At 35.5% G+C, this 24,586-nt stretch overlaps 1 protein-coding gene across 45 annotated transcripts in view; it reads left to right on the forward strand.

The window, feature by feature from the left end:
• The window catches only part of TLK1 (tousled like kinase 1), a 104,033-nt gene that overhangs the window by 55,853 nt on the left and 23,594 nt on the right, over positions 1–24,586 (forward strand). For all 45 annotated transcript variants that reach the window (XR_006939905.1, XR_005861656.2, XR_005861659.2 and 42 more), the window contains 10 exons: positions 2,723–2,798; positions 5,256–5,302; positions 5,751–5,837; positions 6,761–6,850; positions 8,234–8,326; positions 9,625–9,735; positions 11,288–11,424; positions 12,638–12,826; positions 19,570–19,636; positions 22,674–22,771. Coding sequence is in view for 14 of the 45 variants with exons in the window: in XM_015289759.4 (XP_015145245.1) it covers positions 2,723–2,798; positions 5,256–5,302; positions 5,751–5,837; positions 6,761–6,850; positions 8,234–8,326; positions 9,625–9,735; positions 11,288–11,424; positions 12,638–12,826; positions 19,570–19,636; positions 22,674–22,771 (995 nt within the window). In the remaining 31 variants the exon portion in view is untranslated. The remainder of the gene's footprint in view (positions 1–2,722; positions 2,799–5,255; positions 5,303–5,750; positions 5,838–6,760; positions 6,851–8,233; positions 8,327–9,624; positions 9,736–11,287; positions 11,425–12,637; positions 12,827–19,569; positions 19,637–22,673; positions 22,772–24,586) is intronic.

Consider the following 24,586-nt stretch of genomic DNA (forward strand, 5'->3'; position numbering starts at 1 on the left):
CAAAACCCTCATTATAAATGTAATTTCAGAAGTAACTGAAGGTTTGATCTAATTGGAATTTATAATGCGCTGCTGAGGAAAACAGCGTTGCTGTATTTGTTTGCTGTAGCTGTAAAGCTTTGGAGGGGATAGGATTTAGAGAAAAGCACTTATGCAAAACTATCAACTCATTCATTGTGCAAATGAAAAACATTAACAGCTAAAAAAGCATACTGGAGGTTTAAGTGTTGAGACAAAACAAAATTCACTTTATTACTTTTTTTTTCCCTACAAAAATTACTTCCTGAGTTCTGTTGTTTACAGTTCTGCAGTAATGGTAGAAAATGTTTAACTACACATAAAGTATATAGAAATATTTATCCGAGTATCATTAAAAGGAGATTAATTAGTTGAGAGTTGGTACTTACAAATGTTTATTTCATTAAAGAGTACGTTTATATCCAAGAATTAAAACTATGAATATGAGGAGAAGGCTCAGAGGAACCTCATTAAAATTGAACAGTAAGCTAGGATCAAGGCTGTGATGTACAGAGCTCTGCTGATACGCCAGGCTGTGGGTGACTTTAACATAGTTTTAAAAGCTAACTTTGGATAACTTCAGAACTGTTTCATCTTGCTTATGGAGTAACAGGATTTTAATCTAAATCTTGGCTGTAGGTAAATCCTTCTGAAGTGTCTCAAAGCAGCTTCAGTCTTTACTAGGAGGGTACTCCTCAGCCCCATTAGTCTTCATCTTCTTTTAATTCCTGTGGTTCCATTAATTAGAAATGATTTTGGAGAACATTTGCTAGTGACTGAATAATGTACACTGCCATGTGAATATTGTTCTTAGAAAAGGTGAGTGTGACCCTGTTGGGTAACATCATTAGTGTTTTCAGCTTGGAAAGTTAAATCAGATACTGGAAGAAATCAGAAGAGCTTGATGAAATAGATATTTATTTTTGGATCATTTGAGTTTTAAAACTAAAACTATAAACCTCTTTAGATGTCTTTGAGTGGAATGCATGAGTCACTGCAGTTGGAAACTAATTTTCTTGGGTGAGAATTTTAAACGGTTAAGCATGAATTAGCTTGTGGACAAGTTTGGGGGAGGTTTGGCTTGGTAAGGTAGGGAAAACTAACTACATCAGAAAGATATCTGCAAAATTAAAAGTTGGAAAATAAGGAATAGGATGAAAGTGATTGACTAAATAGTTTCAGTTCAGTTATGTGGAGAGATAGCTTAATGTTAGCAATTTACCTGACAGCGATTGCAAATGATAAAAACAGTATTTCTAATCTACATGTTCTGCTTTTAGAATCATGTCATTTTTAGCTAACCTCGTTTTCAGGGGTCTACGTTGTTCAGTCAGCTAGTATACAGTAGGATTGTAAAGCATACACACTGTGATTGGAAGAGTTAATGTAAAATAATAATAAATATATGTAATTTAACTTCATTTGTAGCCTGTTAGTAAAACAGTTACAGTTGTAACTGTTGTAAACAATATGTAGTATAAATATATGTAATATAAATATATAGTATAAATTAAGGAAGTTTGAGCTTTCTTGTCCTGGCTTTCCCCTTGTAGGCTGATGATTTTCTGTAGATCACAAGTACCCTCTTTGCCAAAATATATGTTTTCAGATTTTTGTAGAAAATTTATATTTGAAGGTATCCACGTGAAGTTTTTGGAAGCGGAATGTATTTAAATTTCTTTCAGTGATCAGTTGAAATTTGAATTATCATTACATTTACTGTATTGAAAAAAGAATCCTTTGAGCACAAGCTGACAAACGTGGTCAAACGATTGAGATATTGGTATCATAAAAGAATGAAGCATCTTCTCACCTATGTCGTATTTAGTCCAACATGTTAGGGACCACTCATTATTTGACTGTGAAGTAGGGTTCGTGTAATTGCTTCTGTGATTTCTATTGTAACTGGCATGAGGCTCCTTGCAGACTGACTAAGTGTACAGTAGCAGCATCTTTGCCTTGGACCAAAGCAGCTTGTGCAACGTAACTTATACTAGAGGAACTATCTGTTTTGAATGCTCAGTTCAAGGGAGAACAAATAAAACTTAAAGGTGCTTCTCATCAAAACCCTTTCTTGTTATCAGCATTGCATTCTCTGATTGTCATTTCTGGGCAGTGATTTATGATGTTCCTGAAAAAAAAAAAAAAAAAAAAAAGAATGAGTCCATACTTTTTCACTTACAATTAATATTTTTACTTGACTTCATTTGAGATACAAAGACACTGAGGGCGGAGTGGGTAGTTGTTCACATTTTGAGGTTTAAAAAACTTTTCAAATCTAGAAATCTGTATGTTACATTAGCTTAGAGATGACTTCTATACTTAGAAAATGAGGAACATTATTGTCATCTTACTGAAGCACTAAAATTCTGTATTTTTTCTATGGCAGTGTGTAGTATGCTCAATCAAAAGTCAAATTATTTCATTAATGACAAAAAATAGTTGTAAAATACCCACAGCTATAACCTAAAGATTTCTTGAGTGAAATGCAGCCTGGGTCAAATAAATTTGGATGTTCATAAACCCCAGAACAGATGAAAAGGTATAATGGCTTTACAATTAGTATACATAATTGCCTTTTGGACAAATATTTAAGAAATATTTCTTACTTCCTTCAGTATCTATCCTAGTTCATATTTGTTTGATTGACCAAGAATCATATTATCTACTTGTTGTTGGATCGCATTATTTCTATTCTTCATAGACTCCAGAGAAGAAACAGTCAGAACCTTCCAGAGGAAGAAAAAGAAAAGCAGACACTCAGAGTGAAAGCAGCCAAGGTAAACTGTAAATGAATTATATGGTTATTATACACATTTGATTAAATGATAATGCACAAAATTTTTACTGCTAGGCTTAAAAATTCTGTAGTATTGCTTGTGTAAGACAGATATTGGGTTTGGGATGATAAACATAAAATCTTTTAACACTACCTCAAATATATCCATCGGTCAAAGGGATGGGCAAGTAAAACCTGGGGTTTGTTGGTGCTTGACCGTAAGAGTTGTGCGTTGCTCTCCACATAACTTGCAGCAGCAATGGCATTTTGTGTACTGTTTAAAAACTAGCAGTACTTTTGTGGTTGGTATTTATTTTCAGTAGGTAAGGGGAAGCGTGGATTACTGGTTATAATATCTGATTGCTTGTTTTACATGTATATTTAAAAATAATTGAATTTCATACTTTCTTACTATGGATACAGTGTCGTGTTCTAGAGCTGTGGGAAACTTGGGATGAGACAGACTTTGAATTGAATGTTTACAAAGCCTGTTTTTTCATATTTCTCTTTTTAATGTGTCTTTTTGAGGGAGGAAATAGAAATTTCAAGGCAAAAAATCATCAAAAGGGAAGTGAAATTAGTTTTGGTGACATCTCCTCTAGATTCTTTTTGTTTCTAAGCTAAGAAATGCCACTTCAGATGCTATCAGCGGGCTCCATATCCAGAGGTCTTTGTGATACAACATAATATTAGTTGAAGTTTTATATGGTTTCACTAGAATGGGTTTCTTTGTGTTACTTTAGAGACCTGGTTTGTTCAGTGAGCTTGAATGAAGTTTCCTGTTTCCATTGGTCTAGTAGCTTGTCCTTCCTACTACAAGAAAGAGTTGCAGCTAGAGAAAATACAGATAGTTAAGAACTTTTTGGCATACACAATGTGATTATAATATCTAATAATGAATGTTTTACTGTCAGTAGCAGTAAAACTGAATTGTCTGCACTGCAACATTCTTAAGAAACAGGTGTAGAAAACTACAGCGTATTGTACAGTTGAAGCACAGAAAATACTGCTATTGAAAAATGAGGAACAAGGGATCCAGCTGTTGTATACAATATACCTAGGATTTTATCTACCGTAAAATGCAAAATCATCCAGAAAGGTTGGACTGAAATATTTTTAGGATGTGGAGCTAATTAATTAGAAAGTGGGATCAAATCAGTGTGAATCTACTTCTAATTGACTGTGCCAAAATAAGTTGATGTATTCAGTCCATCAGTGCAGAGTTACGTAACATGACATGGAATGGAATTTCTATTTAAAAGAAAAGCCTTTCTAATTTATCTGGCTAAAAACTGTTCTAATTTGATAAAGAGAGATGTGGGAATCAAGCACAAACAAGACAAAACTAAAAGAATCATGTGGTATGTAAAAACCTGGCTGGAGGGTGGCAGTAGTGATGTACACAAATGGAGTAAGTACTGCAGGAATTAGCTGTGTACTCTCCTAGGTCTTTCAGTTATCTAAATATTTTTTTTTAAAGGTCTTTGACACACAGAGGACTGCCATATGCCTCTTTTTCTTCATGGTAGTTGTTGGTGACAAAATACTCTGCAGCAATCCCAATATAGAGACATGCTTGACTAGAAAGAGTTCTTGAGAGTTGAAGCAATAGGAAAGCTTGAAAGGCTTTGCTGAAAAGGGCAGAGAGATTTTTGGTAATAATCTCCTAACTTATTACAAAAGGATATTCCTGTGAAGAGGTTTTGAAGTTATGAGCAGTGGTCCATGTTCAAGGTGTTTCCTGAAAGGTAGTTTGTCTTGAACCTGAATAGAATATTTATGCCATAGGATAAGGCATTGGTGAGATTTTTGGAATGCCGCATATGGTCTGGGTCATTCATGTTAAAGAAAGGTGAATTTGAGTTGGTGCTCCTGTCTTGTTACTGGTTAAAATAAAAGAAATTCTGTTACCTTGTTCGGCTCTATTTATCTCCCTAGTGGATGCTGCGACTTGAAATCTGATTATTACTCACACTGGGAGGAATGGAAGTACTCATCATCTTCCACACCCACAATGTTAACTGGTGTTTAGAGATGTCCTTGGGCTGAACATCTGGGCAAAATAATTCACCTGGGGCATATAATATTAATGGGTTAATTTGGTATTTTGGATGTGAGTGAACTTGGAGATGATGCTTGAAAAAGGGAGACACTAGCTGCTAAAGGTTTCATCTGTAGGATGAAGGATGAGCTTCCTGTTTTCTAGAAGAAGTCTTTCTTACTGCTAAGCATGTACTAAATCTGACTTAGAAGTATGGGTTGATTTCTGAATGAAAGGAACATGCAGATTTCTTTGTTGTAACCAATCCCTTAATTATCTAACTTTGGGAGGTCACATATTATCACATCAAAGAAAACCAATTAACAAGTGTTAAGATTTACAGTAAGTATTGTATAGGTAAAAATGTAACACACCTATAAGTAATCTATTTAATCTATTATAATGTATATGTTTCAGGAAAGAGTATTGGGGGACGTGGCCACAAGATTAGTGACTATTTTGAGGTAAGGTTTTTGTCTTTTAATTTACTATTTTTTTTTCCTGCAAGCACTTTTATGTGGTACTTGTGAACTCATTTGTTGTCAAATTCTGCAGTGACAACATAGCCTTGCTTTGTTCTTAGTAGACTACCCTTCTTCCAGTTATATATGAAAATACGAACCATAATAAACTATAGCCTTTCTTCATATGATACACCTTTTAAAAAATTTTTAATGTAAATTTAAGTGTCAAACCTTGAAGTAGAGATGCAGTTTCTTGGTGCAGCCTGAGCTAAAAGACAGAAAACAGTTTTTTCTGGACTTTTCTTTAGGTGACACAAGGCTTCAGTAATCCAAGTAATGCAATCTAGATTACATGTTCATTGTACAGATGAGCTGTGTCATTCAGTGTTTGTATAATATATTTTAATTAAAGAGGTTGAGTAATTTGAGGATCATATCTTCCTTTCAGTACCAAGGTGGAAACGGCTCTAGTCCAGTTCGAGGTGTACCTCCTGCAATCCGATCTCCTCAGAATTCACATTCCGCCCCTTCTTCTGTAAGTTTGTGACTTCATGTCTGCTGGAGATAGTTTCCTTCTCTAAAAGTAGCATAGCTTAAAAATATCTGTATACAAGCAATGTTTTTAGAAAGGAAGGGATGATAGAAGGAATTCATTTTTAAACAGCATGGGGAAAAAAAGAATCAAGTTGAATGTTAAAACTAAAATTCTAAGTCCAATCATCCTGAAGTCCAACCATCAATGTATCACCCCCGTGCCCGCTAAAGCACCATGATGTCCGCTAAACCATCATCCTTTGCACAAAGCCCAGTCTGGAGAAGCCTGGCACCATTATGAGCTACCAACACTCCTCTGTTCCAAGTTCACCCAGCTGAGCCCCCTTCATTTGCTGTTTGGGTTTTTATTAGGAGAGAATCAAGCCTTTCACAAGTCAGCACTAAAGCTAAGCCCTTTCTGGCCCTCACATAAGGGCTTGAATGAAATTTATGGACTGCAATGCCTAACACACAAATTAGTGTTTCTGGGAAGTTTCAGTAACAGAATTTGTGTTCTGATCAGCGCTAGCTTCCCCTTTCAAGTTATCCCACGGGAAATAAACTCTCCAAAAATAACTCACATTATTTTTTGAGTTGCAAAATCTTAGAATCAGAAAAATAAGTCTTTAAAAGACAAGCATTGCCTTGTGTCAGTCTTGTATTGTCTTAAATCTTTCCATCTGTTTCCCAGGAGTGACAATCCTAGTTTTCTCAGAGAATATATTGCAGCCTTTCTAGAATACAAGTGATGTATAAGAGCATAGCAATAATTCTCAATGCAGTGTACCATATAGTACCTTGTGTAATAAGGACACCATATTTCTATGTTCTGTATCATTATCCTGCCAAGAGCTGTAAACAAAGGTATGTTTATAATTGAATATTACAGTTACATCTAAAATTCTTTGTTTTCATGCATTCCAGGTTCGACAGAATAGTCCTTCTCCTACTTCATTAGCTTTTGGGGACCACCCTACCACGCAACCAAAGCAGTTATCTTTTAAAATTACTCAGGTAAGCGCTTTTCAGTACATAAATTCAAACTATAGGAAAAAACGGTAGATATGTTATTTCTTGGGTTTTCAACTATTAAACTCTTAAAGGATTTCAGAAGCTTTGCTTTTTAGTCTTCAAAAGAATTTTTGTTTTTAAGTTCAACAGCTCATAATTGCAGTCTCTTGAATTAGTTTTTTATTTTGCGCTCTGCTTCCAATTTTGTGCTTTGTGAGCAGTTAGACAATGTGCTTGGTATGCTTCTGCAAAAGCTTTTAACTGTTGTGTGAACTTAGGAGAGACTTCTCTTTTGGATAATACTTCAGATGGCAGCTGCTGTTGTCATATAACTGCTTAAACAAAACAGAGGAAGAAAAGTTAGATGATAGTCAAAATGCAGTATAGTTCCTGTCATGACGTTAAAAGCCAATAGCATGTGTTTCATCATCTCTGCCATTTCTCATGCAGTTTGTTCTGGCTTTCACAAGTTAGTTAAAACAAGACTGCCTTGGCTGTTGACAGAATGAACAGGATTTAAAGTAATCCTGTAGGTCACTGAGAAAGTAATGTCTCCTATTTATTTCCATGGAAATTACAAGAGATACAAAGAGAACAATAACAATACTTGTTAGGGCAAATTCTCAGCTACCAAACACTATTTGTCAACATAGTCTGCACCATTAGCTCTGAATTTTTGTCAACCGTGAACAAGAGCCTGTATGTCACACTCATCAAAATCTGTATGGCAGTCTAGAACACGGCTTGTCTTTCCCATCACTGTCACAACTGCTGAAATGTACCAGCCACTGCTTCGCTGTGCTTACATCCACTGTTTGGTCTCCATAAATGTTCAGGAAGTGTCATTGAATGTCAACAGGTGTGATTTTTTTTTTTTGCACAGTGAAATTTAGTGACACATTTTTACTTCATATGCAGTTCCGTGTCTGATGCCATTTTGCCAGAGTGCCCTTCTGCTGCAGTCTGTCACTTGGCAACAAAATGTAACAGACTATTGTTGGGAAGGTTCAACCTCTACTGCATACCACCGATGTCTGCCTCTGATGTCATGGACTAACATAATAAAATAGGAGGCATTAATTTTGGAGCAGCCTTCAGAGTTGCCATCTGTGTTCTTGCCTTGCTTTATATGCTTATTTGTGAACAAGAACTTGTCTGTGAGTGATGAAGTCTTCTCACGTTGTTCATGGTTTGTTCCAGCTGTTCCCAGGTCTTCCTAATGAAGGGAAAAAAGTTTTGAATTTGAATCTTCCATGTCATTACCAAAATACATGAAAGTAATATGTGCTGGTGATACAAGTTGATTTCCCTTTGTAACAAACATGACAGAAATAGTGCTGTAATTGTTAATGAAAATTATTAAATACTTTAAAATGTTCTTTTCAGACTGATCTCACAATGCTGAAATTAGCTGCACTAGAAAGTAATAAAAATCAAGACTTGGAAAAGAAAGAAGGTCGTATAGATGACTTACTCAGGGTAAGTGTTAGATCTGGGGTAAAACTATTCAGAAAAACAGGCAATGGATTCTCAGCAAACATTTTAACTACTTTGAATAATCAATGTTTTTCAGTGTTACCCTGGAATTATGTAAATGAAAAGTTGAAAAGTGTTCTTAATTTTTTTTTCTTGAAAACCTGAGAAGCGTGTAAAATAAATGCTTAAGGTTTTTTTCTTCTCAGTATTACAACTTGTTAATAACTAAATACGTATTTCAGTACTTCCCGGGTTTCAAAAAATGTTGATGTTGTTTTTCAAACAGTTGGTTAATTCTTTATGTTCTTGATAGAATTTCACACAACAGATTTTTTGTTTTGTTTTAATTGTGAATAACAGTCGTCAATGGGACAGCTGCAGTTTTAGAATGAAGGTGATTGTAGCAAACCGTCATGGGCAGTAACTACTTTTAATAAGAACCTACCCTATGCTATAGTGTTTGGGTTTTTTTATACTTATTTTCAGATAAAGGAGTCTTGGTGCTTGTATTCCTGATTGTAGGGTTGGAGAGCTGATATTTTGGAACATGAAGTAAACTGCACACTAAAGAAACAAAAAGCACTCCATTCACAAGTCATAGTCTGTTAAGTGTGTTTATACCTGTGCAAGTATATATCCATGTTACCATACATTATAAAATTGTACTTGTAGGCTTTGTGGGTACCTGATTCAGCACATGTCCAACAGTATGATGTAGAAAGTTAACCTTTAAAAAAAAATCAATTACACAGAATAATGTGTTTTTCTAAGTTCTTGAAGATAACTGCAACATAGGAAACTTGGGATACTTTCTACTCAGGTAATTGAAATTTTTCACAATGAAAGCCCATAATGTAAAAGTTTCATTTTATATGAAAAGCAGTAGAATTTTGCATTATTTTGGCAATCAAACACAAAGGATCTAGAGCTAAATTAACATCAGTTTAGCTCTAGAGGACTGGAAAAAATGATCAGTACAATTTTTTTACATATAGAATATGCACAAGCTGAATACTATCTAATACAGAATGCAACTTGATGTAAAGGAAGTAATGTTCTTGAATGCATTTTATTTCAAGTATATTCCTGTTTTTAAAACAGAAAAACATCTTCTACAGATCCATCCTAATCTATAAGGATGATATAAACATTTTCTTACTATGTATGTGTATTTATGTATGTTCCCTGCTTCAGCTGTGTGAAAGATGCATGTGTTGAAGGTAGATACCTTTACTTTCAGTGGCATCTGATTAAAAAAAAAAGTGTTTCAATATTCTTTTAATACTTTTTGTATTTATTAGGCTAACTGTGATCTTAGAAGACAAATAGATGAACAACAAAAGCTACTTGAAAAATATAAGGAAAGGTTAAACAAATGTATTTCAATGAGCAAGAAGCTTCTAATTGAAAAGGTAAGTTTACTTTTAAAATGTTTGTGATAAAAACTCTTCAGTGCTGTAGAATTCAATTATAGTGCACATTAGTCTCTGCTGAAACTTTGTATTAATGGTCTCTATCTGGAAGTAAATATTCTCTTATAATCCTGAATAGCAAAATAAAATATTGAGCCTTTTCCAGATCATGAAAAATTTGCCTTTTTTTTTTTTCCCTAAGTAATTCAGATATAATACAGCACAAAGCATAGGGATTTGGGATGTTACCAGTTCTCTGGATAAAATTTAAGTTTCTAAGTAGATGAAAAAAAAAAATCTGAACTTAATGCATTGTGTAGAGGAGCCAGATAATAATCTCTGTGAGACACTTAATTGGCTGAGAAAATTTTTTATGTAGAATGATGAAATACTATGCTAGTTCAGAATTAATGGAAATGAGAACATGAAGGTGACCATTTGACTTCATATTTCTTCAAACGAAATGTCTATTCCAAATTTAATGTCAGTTATGTTTAAGCTTGCAGCACTCTTCTGTAAAAGACAAGGATACCTTGTTTCCCTTCCTCTTCATTAAAATAGCCTTGTTAGAAGAATAGCAAATGAAAAATGAATAGAAAATCACCTCCTTACAAATAAAGGTATAAAACAATTTAAGGTAAAGCACCACATCTGTTCCATAGCACTGTATGCTGCTGTCAGATACAAGGATGCAGACTGATCTGAGATGAGGGGGAAGTCCCTCTAAGTTATTTCAGTCCTTTTAAACTTCCAGCATGAGAATGCAATGAAAATATGCCTCAGGTTTGTTCCATATGATGCTAGGTGAACAGCTTCAGACTGAGAATACCACATAGGAAATTTTTCTTCAAAGGCTCTACACACCTCTTCAGTCTGGAAGTCTGTTAGCACAATGATCCTTATTTCCATCAGCTTCTTACTCTGTGGTTTTGGGCCATTGGCCCAAGAGGAAGCCAGCATTTGTAACAATTATGGAAGTTTCTGTCCATCAGTAGTGTTCACAGTTCTCTTTCTTTCTGTGCTGAAGCAGACTCAGTCGTCAGTCGTGTCCCACAGGTGCTTGTGGTATCGGCAAGGTTCAGAGAGAGAATCTGCTTAAATTACTGCAAGTGAATATCTATTGCACTTAGGTCTACGTGCAGTCTAATTCTACCTAGAGGTTCCTGAACCTAATCACTTTGGTTCAAGTAGTAATGGTATCCAGGCTAACTGGAGCTGATGCACTCCTAGTATCTAAGAAGATTTGTTTGGTATAACAGATGTGTACAGACATAATCTTCATTATACACTTACGATGCTGATAGTTCATTGATTCTGCTGTGTTTACAAATGTTCTTTTAATTATGAACATAAATGAACTTTATAGGGAAACTGAGTCAAACTCATTTTTGTGCGTAAATCATCAGCTGCACTGATTCTGACAAGCGCAGATATTTGAGTTCTGCAGAAGTTAGAATAAAAGGAGTAAGGTAATAAAAGTTTTTTGGGGGGTTTCTTGTTTTAGTACTAACACTCTAGTGTTACTAAATATGAATATATTTTGTTTTCTTAGAGCACACAAGAAAAGCTGGCAAGCAGAGAGAAGAGCATGCAAGACAGATTACGCCTGGGGCATTTTACAACAGTTCGTCATGGTGCTTCATTTACTGAACAGTGGACAGATGGCTTTGCATTTCAGAATCTTGTAAAGTTAGTCAATGTAGTGTTCTTAAATTCTCACTTAGTTCCCTCTAGTGGATTTTTTTTTTTTTAATTTCTGAGGTTCTAAGTTTGGAGCAGCTTTTCATACATTATGTGGCGCTTTGCCTTTTGAAGACTAAGAGTACAGCACAAAATTCCCTTAATCAACTGAGGGAACACTGAGGCTGGATGTCCTTGAAAAATGATTTGGTTTTACTTGATTTTAACCATCCTTACAGACATACGTGAATATACGAAATGAGTAGCTTTTGATTATTCAGCTCAGCTTGTACAAGAGCTGTGAAATTATAAACCAGTGATATTTTCTAGCATCTAACCAAGTGTCAGTGTTGATCATTGGGACAGAAGAAGTCTGTGACTCTCTCATCAGTCATGTCGTATAGGTGCTCTCTGCACATCAATGTTTGTAGCAGCTTTTTCAGGCATCCAGCTCCTCGTTGCCATAAAAGATGAGGGACAAATCTGGCACCCTCAGATAGTGTAGTCCAAAGGGATGGGAGAAAGTGGCCAGCTGGAAAAGAGCTGCTGCAACAGGTATTTCAGCACTCTGCAAAAATGGGGCCGACAAAGAGCAGTCTGGGAGTCACTTGGGGATGGTGGTAAAGTAATTATGCAGTGCATCTTTAAGATGTACTTTGTTAATGAGTCTGAATTAGTCTGTGGCTTTATATATGTAATTTACCAAGACGTTGGTTTTTGAAGGGGATTGTGTTGTCTTAACATTTTATGTGATTGCCTAGGATGTTAAGATTGTCTAAAAAAATCTTTGTATGTGGTTTGTAATTGTTTGCCCCACAACCAAACTGATGATTTACTTGAGAATGGTCAGATCAAATTCAGCATTTGACCTATAAAAATCAGATATTCCCTTATTCCTTTTGTTACATTTCTTTTGATGGTATAAAACAACGTATCTGTCAGCTCAGATATGTATTATTTTTTCCAGTACAGAAATAACATGCAGCACTTTGGAAAAGGGGGGAAAAATGAAAAAGGAAACACAAAAGGAAATTGTTCCAAAACTTCAGAAAATTTTTCCAACTCATGAAGAATCATAGATATTTTTCATAAGAAACATTTTTATATGTACAGTAAATTTTGTTTAAAAAAATCTAAACTTAATGCTTCATCAGCTTAAAAGATAGTTATTTTAAAATGCAAAATAATGAAATCTTGATAACACTTTTTTGGGGGTTTACAGGCAGCAAGAATGGGTGAATCAACAAAGGGAAGACATTGAAAGGCAAAGAAAGCTCCTGGCCAAGAGAAAGCCACCAACTACAAATAATTCTCAGGCACCATCTGCCAATTCTGAACCCAAGCAGAGGAAAAATAAAGCTGTGAATGGGGCAGAAAACGATCCCTTTGTTAGACCCAATTTGCCACAGCTGTAAGTTTAACATTTCAATCAGTCTTTTACATAAATTCTCTGATATTGTCTATGTGAGTTCCATTCAAATAACAGCATAAAAAGACACTCAGTATATTCAGTAGCTGTGTTCTCACTGAGGACTTGCTGATGTTAAGGAAATTTGCACCACTGCCAATGAGGATACCGTACAGTTGCCCAGGTTATTTTTGGTAGAGTCACCAGAAAAAAGTCTGTACTGTGTTTATGCAGTGTTCCTTCTGTTTTCATGATCTAGAGTAGTTCTTATTCTGATTTCTTATTCTCACAATGTTACTGATTTCTGTTCAACTATTATTCATCTTCTTTGGCTTGGAAACCTCTTCTTTACTTAATTTCTTTTTTGTTGTTGTTGTTGTTTAACAGTTGGTATCTGGCAAGAAGAGTGTTAGTATTTGGTGACATGTATTTAGAAAAAAAGAAGAAATGGAAAAAATCTTTTTTTTCCTGCTCTGAATGCAGATCCCAAGAGCTGCTGTTAAGAGTTACTGATCCCTTTTCACATACTGACACTTGAAATTTTTCATCATTTACACATAGAATTAAGGGCTATCAAAGAATTCTCAGTTTTTCAAGTGGCATTATTTTCTTGTGGACAGAAATGGTATAATCCAAGGCACAGACAAATGTGTTCTTGACATTTAATTGAGCATTTTAAGAAGTTGCTGCTTGCATATGGTAGTTACTGCCCTTGTTGCTGAGAGACTGTAGCTGATGGTCTGTTCCTAGTTTAAATGAAAAGTAAGTAAGTAGGTTTAAAAAGACTATCAAGTTGATCCTTTTTCTTTGCAGAAGTAGGCTGAGTTTGTTGCACATTGTCACGTCACCTCTCGTTTGTGTAGGTAGTTTACACCCTGGGGGAAGGGAACTTCTAGATTCCTTCGGTTATGTCTTCAAAATTATTTGTTTGGGGCATCAGTTCAAAGAGAGGTGCATATGTTTTACATAGAATGTCATTCTTAAAGTCTGCATTGTGAAGTTGTTTGGCTGTGACACAAGTATCATGAAAATATGGTAGTAAGGCTGACAGTGTAAGCAAGTCTTGCTTAGTGTTACTCACGTCCTTTGGCAGAGCTCAAGAATGATCACTCAAATTGATTCTTTAGCAACACTTATTGCCTATGCTGCTTCTCTGAGAGCGTAATACTTCTGTATAGCAATAGATTACTGTCATGTTAAAAATACCTTTTTGTTTCAATCTAATACCTCATGTTAGTAACATTTAAGGGATGAAAAAAATCTGAAAAGTTAGAGAACTTTTAATTCACCAGCATGTTATATTTGCAAATGTATAACCATTGCTATCTTATACAATCTCCACTTTCAATGGGAATGTCTATATTCCATAGTAAAAGAAGACAAAGACTTTTTTCAGTTGATACTAAGAATTAATAGAATAGGCATCCAAACAGTATTTCAGAGTATTTGAGTCCATTTAACTCTAGTCCATTCTTAGCCTGTAATCAGGAAGAGAGATCCCTTCATTTTGAATGTTTACCATGTCAGAGAGAGAGATTAGTACTGTAGTTGGTGGGCCAGTGTTTATGCTCCAGACTGTACTTGGGACATGATGGTAGCCTCTACAGCAGGAAATAAGTTTCGACTTTAACAGCAAAAGTTCACATACTATTTTTTGCTTTTCGGGAGCTGAGAATTTTTGATATGTCAGATATGCAAACCAATTTTATTTTAGAATCCTTCCATACTTAGTGGCTTTTTTTCCCTATGTTATTTAACAGTCCATAGCATTGTATTAACTATGAAATAGAAATAAACATAAATAATGAAATTGTGGTAGTAGGAAGTTTGTATTTGCAGTTTATTTTCTTTATTCAGGGAATTCTGTGCTGCTTTTTCTGCTTTTTATTGGCATAGATATATCTTTAAATGGATTTTGAAAACCCAGCAAGTACTGCTGTTTAATGCTGTTTATTAGTATACCTGACAGGTGCATTTGGCCCTGTCTTCCCTCATGTTAAATTTCCATAATCATGTTGTTAATTTAGGAGGTGATTAAAATGTACACTCTGGGAAAAAAATACAGAAGATAGGGTCTAGTTATTAAGTAGATGAAGGCAAATTCCTGCTAAGAGACTTGTGAGTATTTTCAGATGTTATTCAGTTTCATATAATTTCCAAATTACTACAAAAAAAAAAAAAAAGAATAAGTTTTTCATTTAATTCAGCTTAACCAATGTGTTAAATGGCAAAAGAAAATGCCTGCTGGTAACAGAATTGCCAAGAGAACAATCAGAATTGCCCTTTTGTGTCTAATAAACTGTTACCAAATAGAAACTACATCTGCTTAATTTGATCATATTACCATCTAGATGCAGGATTTCTTGTCTTTATGACAAGCTTATTAATGTTGTTTCAAACCTCTTTGAAGGTTTCTAGTATGTCCTGAGATTACAGAATCATTAAGCCGTGCCATGTTCTTAAGCCTTTACTTGAAGTGCATTAAAGACGTTTATATTTGGGATTTGTTACGATGTTATACAACAGTGCTGTGTGTTGACTCCTCTTTGCTTCTTAGTGCTGTTTTGTGTACCTTGCTGAAACAATTACTAATTGTGCTCTTCCATTTTTGTGTAAATTTGTCGTCTGCTGTATGTGATCCTCTCCTATTACATTGTGCTTATCACCGTTCCTGTGTTACGTCAGAAGTAATGATCTTAATTAGTACAGTCAAATGGAAGATGTTCTGTTTATATTAGGCCAGGGAAAATTCAGAGCTGCCAAGATTAATGAACTATAACAGTAGTAAATCAACACAACATACATGAAAGTGATTAGGCAAATCTTTTCTAAGCAAACCAACAACTTGCTGCTGGTTATTAGCAACAAGTGTCTCTACGTTGCTAACATTATTTGCTTGAGAAGATATCTCTAGTTCAGCTATTGACAAGAGAAAATGATCTAGAGCTTTGTGTAACAAGCAGTGTTATTGAAGCTATTTCTGAAATCAATTTAAGGTGTTGCCTGAGGCATTCTTTAGTAAGAGCATTGCTTTGGTTTAGCAGGATATGTTCTCTGATATTAATTTAAAAGCAAAGTCTTGGCACAGAAGTTATCAATACAGAAGTGGCTATCTGCCATTGCTCAGTGAGTGAAAGGTGATTTTGGTGCTTAGGCTCATCCTGCATGTGTTTTAAACACTGTCCTGATTTTCCAACATGCATTCAGGTTGGGTTTTTTTTGTCCCCAACCAAAACTAAAAAGCAGTTTCAGTGTTGAGAGATCCCCTTTTATTGAATGAAATAATTGTATTAATCTTAGGTGAAAGTAGCATATTTAAATGCATTTGGAGAAGAAACATTTATTTAAAATAGAGTTAACTTTCATAGCCCTGGGAAAATGTGTTCCAAGAGTTCATTCCAGATTCTTGGAGACTTTATAGAGCTTTGAAAGTTTTTTTTTTTTTTTTTTTTTTTTTAAACAGGCTATTATTTCTGGAGGCAAAACTTGATGTAATTTGCGTGGTACAGTCCTTCTCATCTGCCTTCAGGTGTATTGGTTGTATTTAACACCCAGCTGACAATTTCTCTGCTTTCCCAGTTACTCCATGAGAGTCTGCATGCATCCTCATCCCTGTACATAATTTGAAATCGGAGAGCAGAGAGAGCTGGCAGGATTTGTTAATGTAGCTGAACAAATGCATCGTTTAGAGAGAGCATTCTGTTCTGCATGGAACAAACAAAAATATTTTCAGAAACTTTTTCAGATTGAAGTGCCAACAATGTGTCTGGGCTTTACAGGATGAGTGACAACAGCTCTTTTCCTGAGGCTGTCTCTTTCTAAGGCAGACATGGAAACAATGGAAGAAATGGGACATGGTGAAAAGACCTCATGGAAAGCTTGAATTGGTCAGTGTTTGCTGCCCATCTTTGTAGAAATTCTAGGAACTTGAATAAGTTTGCCCCCCCCCCCCCCCAAAAAAAAAAAAAACCAACACAAATTGTAACGAACTGCTTCTACTGGATGTGCAAATTGCTGTTCTGGGGCATGGCAGCATTCTGCTGCGTGTATGTATCCATGATGATTTTTTCATCTGGGAAACAGTGGGAAAAGAGATTGTTGTTTATGTGCCAGGTTTAATTGTCAAGACAACCAAGGAGCCTGTGGCCATTTGGATTTTTTTTGTCTTGTCAGTGTCCACTAGTAGGTATGTTTTTATCACAGATGAAGGTTTTGTTGTAACTGGTGAGGAAGAAGTGCAGAGGTTGGTAAGGTCTACGTATGCATGCTGTGTCAAGACCTTAGAAATTCAGCTATAAACATCGTTAAACTATTGGAAGGCTCTTTTAAGCTTTTATTAGCAAAAAAAAAAAAAAAAAAATTCTGATACCAAACTTTTCAGGCTAGGAAGGTTGTCTGCTTTCTTATAGTGACAAATAAATATGGCATACAAAGGCTCTGAATGTCACAGATACCTAAATATGCATGCATTGACTATATGCAGTACTTTTTTGCCATTTCAGGAATTCATTGTATGTGTATTATGTTAATTTGGCTGCAGACTGTTCACCACACAATAAATGCTGTGTTTTGTTTTGAGTGGAAGAGGTCATAATCAGGACCAGAATGTTACCAGATTCATTCACACAGCCTACCCCCAGCTACTCTCTTTCCCCGGCACTCCTCCTGTCAAGCAGAAGCTCAGCTTTCCAACTGCAGTGCCCTTAGTGGATGGTGGCAACCTGTCACCAAACACCATCCCTCCCATGTGCTCCTTGGTCTTTCTTCTCCCACATCTGATGAGACCTGCCTTGGTCTTGGGTGACAGAGGAGCAGCCTCTTCTGCAGGAAGTAATGGTGTCTTGTAGGTGACTTCTGCTGTCAGAATTGGACATCCAGTGACGACCATAGGTGGGAGGAGGTGGAAGCACTCTCTAGGCTGGATGTTTTTGGCTTTTGCAATGGGGTTGTGGCCTGTAGCCAGAAAACAGGCAGTATGTACGTTGTCCTTCTTTTGCTATTTGTTGTATACTGTTTCAAGGGCATTAATATAAAGTGTATTAATAGATTAAAAAAAAAAAAAAAAAAGACAGCACTTCTGCACTTCTTAAGCAGTTATATTTTTCTGAATACAAGTGGGGGGAAAAAAGTCATTTTTCAAAACTAAGCTAACAAAATCCAAAGCAGCTATGTCTGCTTACAGTTCAGAACTGCACATGCTTTCTTCTGAAACACAGTGGTCAGTAACAGCAGATTTAAATTGTTGTTCATCATGCTGTGTCTCTAATAGAATTAGATTTGTAAGGAAATAGAAAAATGAAAATAGTGATTTCCTGGGATATAATGTAGACATATGGAAAGAGTGACTTCAAATGTTAATGTTTTCAATATGACCTCGAACTTGTGCTCTGCGCTGGAGAGAGCTATTTAAGTACTTCTTGGAAGGCAGTACTTATTAGAGCCATCTAAGCACTTTGTTGTAACTGCGTAGATAGCTGAGATTTAATTAAAATAAAAAAGACCATATATGATCCTATTATTACCACATTATGGTCTTAATATCCTGTATTATGGTAGATTTTCAGAGCATCTATGGTTTTAGGGCTTTTAGTGTTCAAAGAAAATTCTGGGATATCTCGTGTTACAGACTTTATATTTTCAGCTTGTTTTACTTATTCAGCTTTGCTAATCCTCCTAAAGATACTTCTGCTTGAAAACTTCACGTAATCTGTATCTCTGGAAATAGATACGCAAACCTGCAGTTTTTACTGGAGACAAGAACCTGGAAGGAAATAATCTTATTCACGTTGGTTTTCTTTGCATTTTTTTGAGAGCTTAATCGGTCTTAGAGTGGTTAGCTGTTCAAGAAGAAATACTGAAAAAAACATCAGAGATGCTGCTGTGAGTTGTCGAACTTGGCCTCAGTGCTGGCTTTGATGGATCTTTCATTAGAGCAGGAATTAGAGCACTGTTTTAGGTTTCTTGCTGTCGTTTGAGAAATGCAATGTCAACGTTCTTAGCCTATTGAGATATCCCATTTCACATTTGCTTTAATGCCTCTCCTTCCTTCCCAGAGGAGATTCTGTCAGGAAAAAAATGTAAAAGTTTAGTGCCAAAATGTGTCTCTAAGGGGACCTTCTCTTTCTTGAAGAGAGGTGAATTTCCTCACTTCTTGCCTTCAGAATGTTTGTGATTTTCTGATGGCTGCTATTCATTACAGTAGGAAAAAAAGTTGTAGAATAAGTTTGTGTAATGCTTCTTAAAAAAAAAAAAAAAAAGATTGCTTCCTTCTAAAATGGACAGGGACGTGGTCACCAGTGTTGTTTGGGTTTTCTGGCTTTTTTTTCACTTGACTTGCAGTGTTTTCTATTACATTGTATAACTTACCTTCCCAGGACTGTTGACAGTTGAAATCAGTAAATTAAGAACTTCTTAAAAATACATCATGCTCTTAGCTTTGCATAATGCAAATAACAGATCTAAGCAAGACCGTAAAATGTGCATGCCATCCAGCATTTGTTTTTTCACCACTTCAGTGTGTTTTTAGCATTTTTTGTGGAGGCCATACCATTTTTTTTCCCCGTTCATCATATACACATGGTTTCCTCTCTGGAAAGCATGTTTTTAACCTGAAATTACAAAAGTGAAGGTTCAAATGGTTCAAAAAGGCACCCTCGGTATTGTGATTTTAAATAATTAATATAAGATAATATGTGTATTGTAGCATTTAAATAAGAGTACTAAATAAGATTTTTTTTTTTTAACAGTTTGACTCTAGCAGAGTATCACGAACAGGAAGAAATTTTCAAACTTCGATTAGGACATCTCAAGAAGGTATGTGTCTGCTCTGTTCTTCTAGCATTTCTGGGCTGTGCCCCAAACAGTCAAAACTAGTACTGCCAGAATAAGGAGAGGGTTTACTTACCATAGACATTGAGAGTAAAAGGGAGCAATAATGAATCCTTGTAACAGAGATGTAACCGCAACTACCAGTCTTGCTTTAGAGCTGAGTGTGGAGTCAAATTTGATGTGACTTCTTACATTGGTATTGGACCTTTAAAAAGGTCCATTGTATGGGACATTCCAGTTCTGGATGAATACTATGTTTTGATAATCTGCCGTACCCATTTCAGTTGCATACTCTCTATAGCAGGAGAGAAAAAATATTTCCTAGCGCTCTGGTCTCTTAAATTTTGTGTGCTTTATTCCAGTTTTTGACTTTTGAAAAAAAAACTAGCAATGCTTTTTTCCTTGAAGCCAGCTGGGCCCTGTGAGAACACTGGTGCTGTTCTTGAAGAGTATGCCTAGAAAATACTTGAACCTATAGTAGGAAATATGAATAGAAACTTGCTGGCTCTGTGAGATAGACTGCCCACTTAGGTTGTGCTTCATTGCAGTAGAAATAGCAACAGCTTCATTTGAAGGTGTGTGATGAGATTCTGTAGGTTGCATTATTTATTTTTCTTATATCTATTGGGAATTGCGAGTGATGTATGAAAGAAGCTGTTAGAAACTTCTTTAATGTCCAGATGTGGTTTACACCTTGAGCATGGTTGCTGAGGTTTTCTGTGCAAGAACAAACTTGTCCAAATGTTAGAAGGGAAAAAATATTATTTCTTAGCAAATCATGTTTGAATAAACATGAAAGTAATAATAAGCATACATTCTTGCATTTTAATTCCCATATATTATGCAGATTTTGTTGGTAACTAAGAAAAATAATTTTGTTACCTTTTATGTTACTGTATTTCTTCCCTAGTGCTTCATTGCTGATTACATTTATTATTTTTTCCTTCTGCATATGCTTTTTTGCTGTCTGTTCCTTTTCCTTTTCACTACCCAGATGCTTTCTTGGTGCTCTTTTTTTTTGATGCCCTGTATGTTCTGCCACCACCAGTTCTCTTCTTCCTTCTGCTCCCCAGGAAATTCTTTTCCATCTAACTGCTTTAGTCCTGGAGAGAGGCTCTTGTTTTCTCACTTCCTTTTATATAGCAGTGATCTGAGGCAGCTAAGCTGATTCATTCTTGCTTAAAGGTATTCACAGACTGAGTGTCCTAAATAACAGCTGGAAACAATGCAACCAGCCAGTTCTCTTTGGACTAACATTGACCTATGAACCACATTTTGTGAACAACTGAATTGCATAATATATGAATAAAAAAGTCCAAAAGAGGGATAACTGATGTGTTGGTTTTTTTGTCAGCCTTTAGACGACAGTGTGTGTATAAGTGTGTGACCTTTTTGAGGAAGAAAGAAGGACTAGAATTCTTTATAGACGAACAATGGGTTATGAGGAACTGCATATAATTTCCGAGTTTTTAATGGAGATCCACAAGTATTAATCTAAATATGAAAAAGTTTCAAATTTTGTAAACAGGAAAAAAAAAAACAATGCAAAAGAACCAGTTAACATTAGATGTTAGGAAAAACAAATGATGCATCATTTGATTCTATGATCATTTGATCTGGGTTCCTAAACTTATTTGATAGGTTTCTAGATTATATAAATACAGATATTGTGTCAGAGTGGGGTTTTATGATGTACAGTATTCAGAAACATTGACTTTAAAGCAATTTTCTCTCCCCCATGATGTCCCCCATGAACCTCCACCCCTCGTACCGTGACTTGTTGCCTTTACCAGCACCACTAGATTGTGCAGTTACAGTATAAATTGGATCAGAAAACTGATCTTTTATCAAAAAACAAATATGCATGTGTTGGCAAGGCTTGTTTGGTTTTTTTGTTTGTTTGTTTGTTTTTTGTTGTTTTTTGTTTTCCTTTTAAAGAAAAAGTTGATCAGTTTTCAAGTCTGGTTCACCGTGTGGCTGTACAAACAGCTTGTGCCAAAATAACAGGAAGATGTGGGGCACTGCTGGGGGGGAAAAAGACCCACACAAAAAAAAAAACCCAAAAAACAAAAAGCCACGTATCAGATGCCAGGCTTGCTTTCTTTCTCCTTTTCAGCTAGAATAATTTTGTAATTATTAGATTTCTTGTATGAACTAATTTTGGCTCTCATTCTTTCAAACTTTGAAGTTTTAGAGGTGCTTACTCTGAAATAGATGCAGCTCTTTTGACAGAGTCTTTCAATGAGCATACCACATGGATAGATGTGCTGGTTTCCATAAATGAGGTTCTATGCATTCTTTTCTTTTTTTTGTTGAGATTCTGAATAGATAGCTATTTAAATGTTCTCTTATATGCAGCATAAAGATGACATAGTTCTAAGTGCCAAGATTAGTTAGAGAATATACTCAGAGCTAACATAGCATTTTTGAAATTGCATTTGAGGTTTTAGTTAATACATATACTACATTTCTAAGTTTAGTAAGATAGAAATGGATAAATATTTTGAAATTAGCTTTGTTTTAGTGTTTTGTATCAGCAGTTTAAGAGCATTTTTGCTGTAATGATTTATTCTGTTACATTTTTTGTTTACCCTTCAACCTGTAAATATTTCAGACATCTTTTCCTAATCTGCCAGTTTGTACAAAATCTGTAACTGTGCATATCTCAGTTTTTTTCTTCATCGTACATCAATTTTAGCCTGCTTCCCAGATAATTTCTCTCCTTGGCTGAGGTACAAAACCCAGCTGCCTCTCATTTTGAATAGCATCCCTACAGTGCAGAACAACACTGTGAATATCCCATTACCTGGGGATTCGTGGACAGGAAGTTCCTTGAACGTACTTTTTGCCTTATCTCTCTGAGTTTTTCAGGCTTTAGAAGAAAAGCAGCACTTCCTTCTAGTTCAGTATGGTTTTATAAAGTAATGTTCCTCCATCACCACTAGTATTGATGCAGGGGTAAAAATATCCTTTTCAGGTGAGGAGTAAATGAGCTTTTATACTTGATTCTTTTCATTTGCAGGAGGAAGCTGAAATACAAGCAGAACTTGAACGTTTGGAAAGAGTTAGGAATCTTCACATCAGAGAACTGAAAAGAATAAATAATGAAGATAATTCACAGTAAGATTTACTGTCTTGATTTTGCATGTCTACTTTTAAAGTAATGCTCTAAAATCAAATTTTGTTTGTAGGATATAAGCAGGCTCATGATTTTTTCTTTGGTTCCTTGTTTGTGTATATTTTAAAAAGCAGCTTACTTAAGCTTTACCAAATAAGAATTTTTTAAAAAGTTTAATAGTTTACTGAATATGCAGGGAATAATATACATACACAGATTTTAACACAGGAATGCTAAGATTTGCAATACCACGTCACTAGGGGAAAAAAAACTTGGAACTAGGAAAAAATCTTGGAACCTTCAGCTGACAGTAACGCAAGGAAATGGTGGGGAGGTTTGATGCAGGAGGAACTATTTCATAATGCAGCTAAGTCAGTTAGTTTTATTGCACCGTAATTTACATTACAGGTACCTGATAGGAGAAAGACAAACACAGGATCTTCTGTGTTATGTTAAATTCACTATATACTTAAGCTTACATGGCAGCATATCGTAATGTTAAATTGGCATTTAAAGTTTACTTTAACTATGTAGATTCCAAAGTAGTAATTATGTAACTAATAAAGTTACTGTGTTTTCCATGGTGGGGACTACATCTCTAACACTTAGTGTTTCATCAAGGCTTTAAGGTGGCACTGTTGCTTCCAAGAAATCTGTTCTGCCTATCTGCAGCTATTTCTTTATGCCCTTGCCCTTTTTCTTTTCACATGCCAGCAATAGCATTTCTCTAGAAAACAGCTGCTGGAAGTTGATCCAAGTTAAATTTCCAGCTCCCATGGTTTCTTTTTCTGGATTAATGTTAACTCCAGCTCAATCTTCTGGATTAGTTCTTCCTCAAACTAGCCCTAAACCCTTCTTTAAAGTTTTCTGTGGGGTATAGTTGGCAACTGGCCTTAGATTCATGAGTATAAGTATCTCATCATTGTACTGAAGATGTGTAGAGTATTCACTGTCCTTCCGCTGCTCTTCTCTCCTTGATAGGTGGATAAATGTAAGAAGTAACATCTTACACAACAAACGTTAATTAGGTGCATCTCTGAGATTATACTTTTGGATGCAATTCCAGAATACTGTTTAATTATTTCTTTTTTTAAAGACCACTTTGCATTTCAGAAATCATGAACAAACTTGCTAACCTTCTTGTTAGTACCAATTTTAGTAATATTTTATCTTTGGTTCTAAAATGATACAGTAGCACCATGTGAGATCACCTATCAGAGTGAGTGAAGAGACTTGGAATCTTTTGTTTTGCATGTATCATTTACTATCTATTTGCCTAAATATTTACCCAAGTTTTTGTTCTTTGAAGAACTTTCTAGAAAACTTGTATTTCAAAAAGTTTAAACTGAGAAATCCAGTTTCTTGTTGGAAGGACAATCAGTCCATCATCTTGGTTTAAAGGAGTTTGGCAGCTGATAAGAAGCATATTTTTATCTATTCCATCCATTTCCAAAGCCTGAAAGAGCTGCAGTAGCTATCATGTCTCACTGAATCCTTTGTATTCTTTTCCTTCGCTGTCGCTAACATGAGCAGTCAGACTCTGTGTGACTGGTTTGATTGAAGGATATGTTTTGTTTTCTGCGTATTTCAGGAGAGAATGTGGTGTTTATCCTGCAACATCATTTTGCATTTGGAAAGAGTTTTTCCTCCTTGCTTTTCATAAGAGTGTGAGCAGATACTTAGTCATTTGGCATGCTTTCCCCTGTGTTGCTGTTTGTTATTTTATAACTTCTCAGTCTTACATAAAAGTCATTTTGTTGGAAGATGAGTATGTACAACAGGTCTGGTCAAGTTTCGTGTGAAACTGGAAGTGTATC

The sequence above is a fragment of the Gallus gallus genome, chromosome 7 (genome assembly GCF_016699485.2).
Source record: "Gallus gallus isolate bGalGal1 chromosome 7, bGalGal1.mat.broiler.GRCg7b, whole genome shotgun sequence".
Classification (NCBI taxonomy): Eukaryota; Metazoa; Chordata; class Aves; order Galliformes; family Phasianidae; genus Gallus; species Gallus gallus.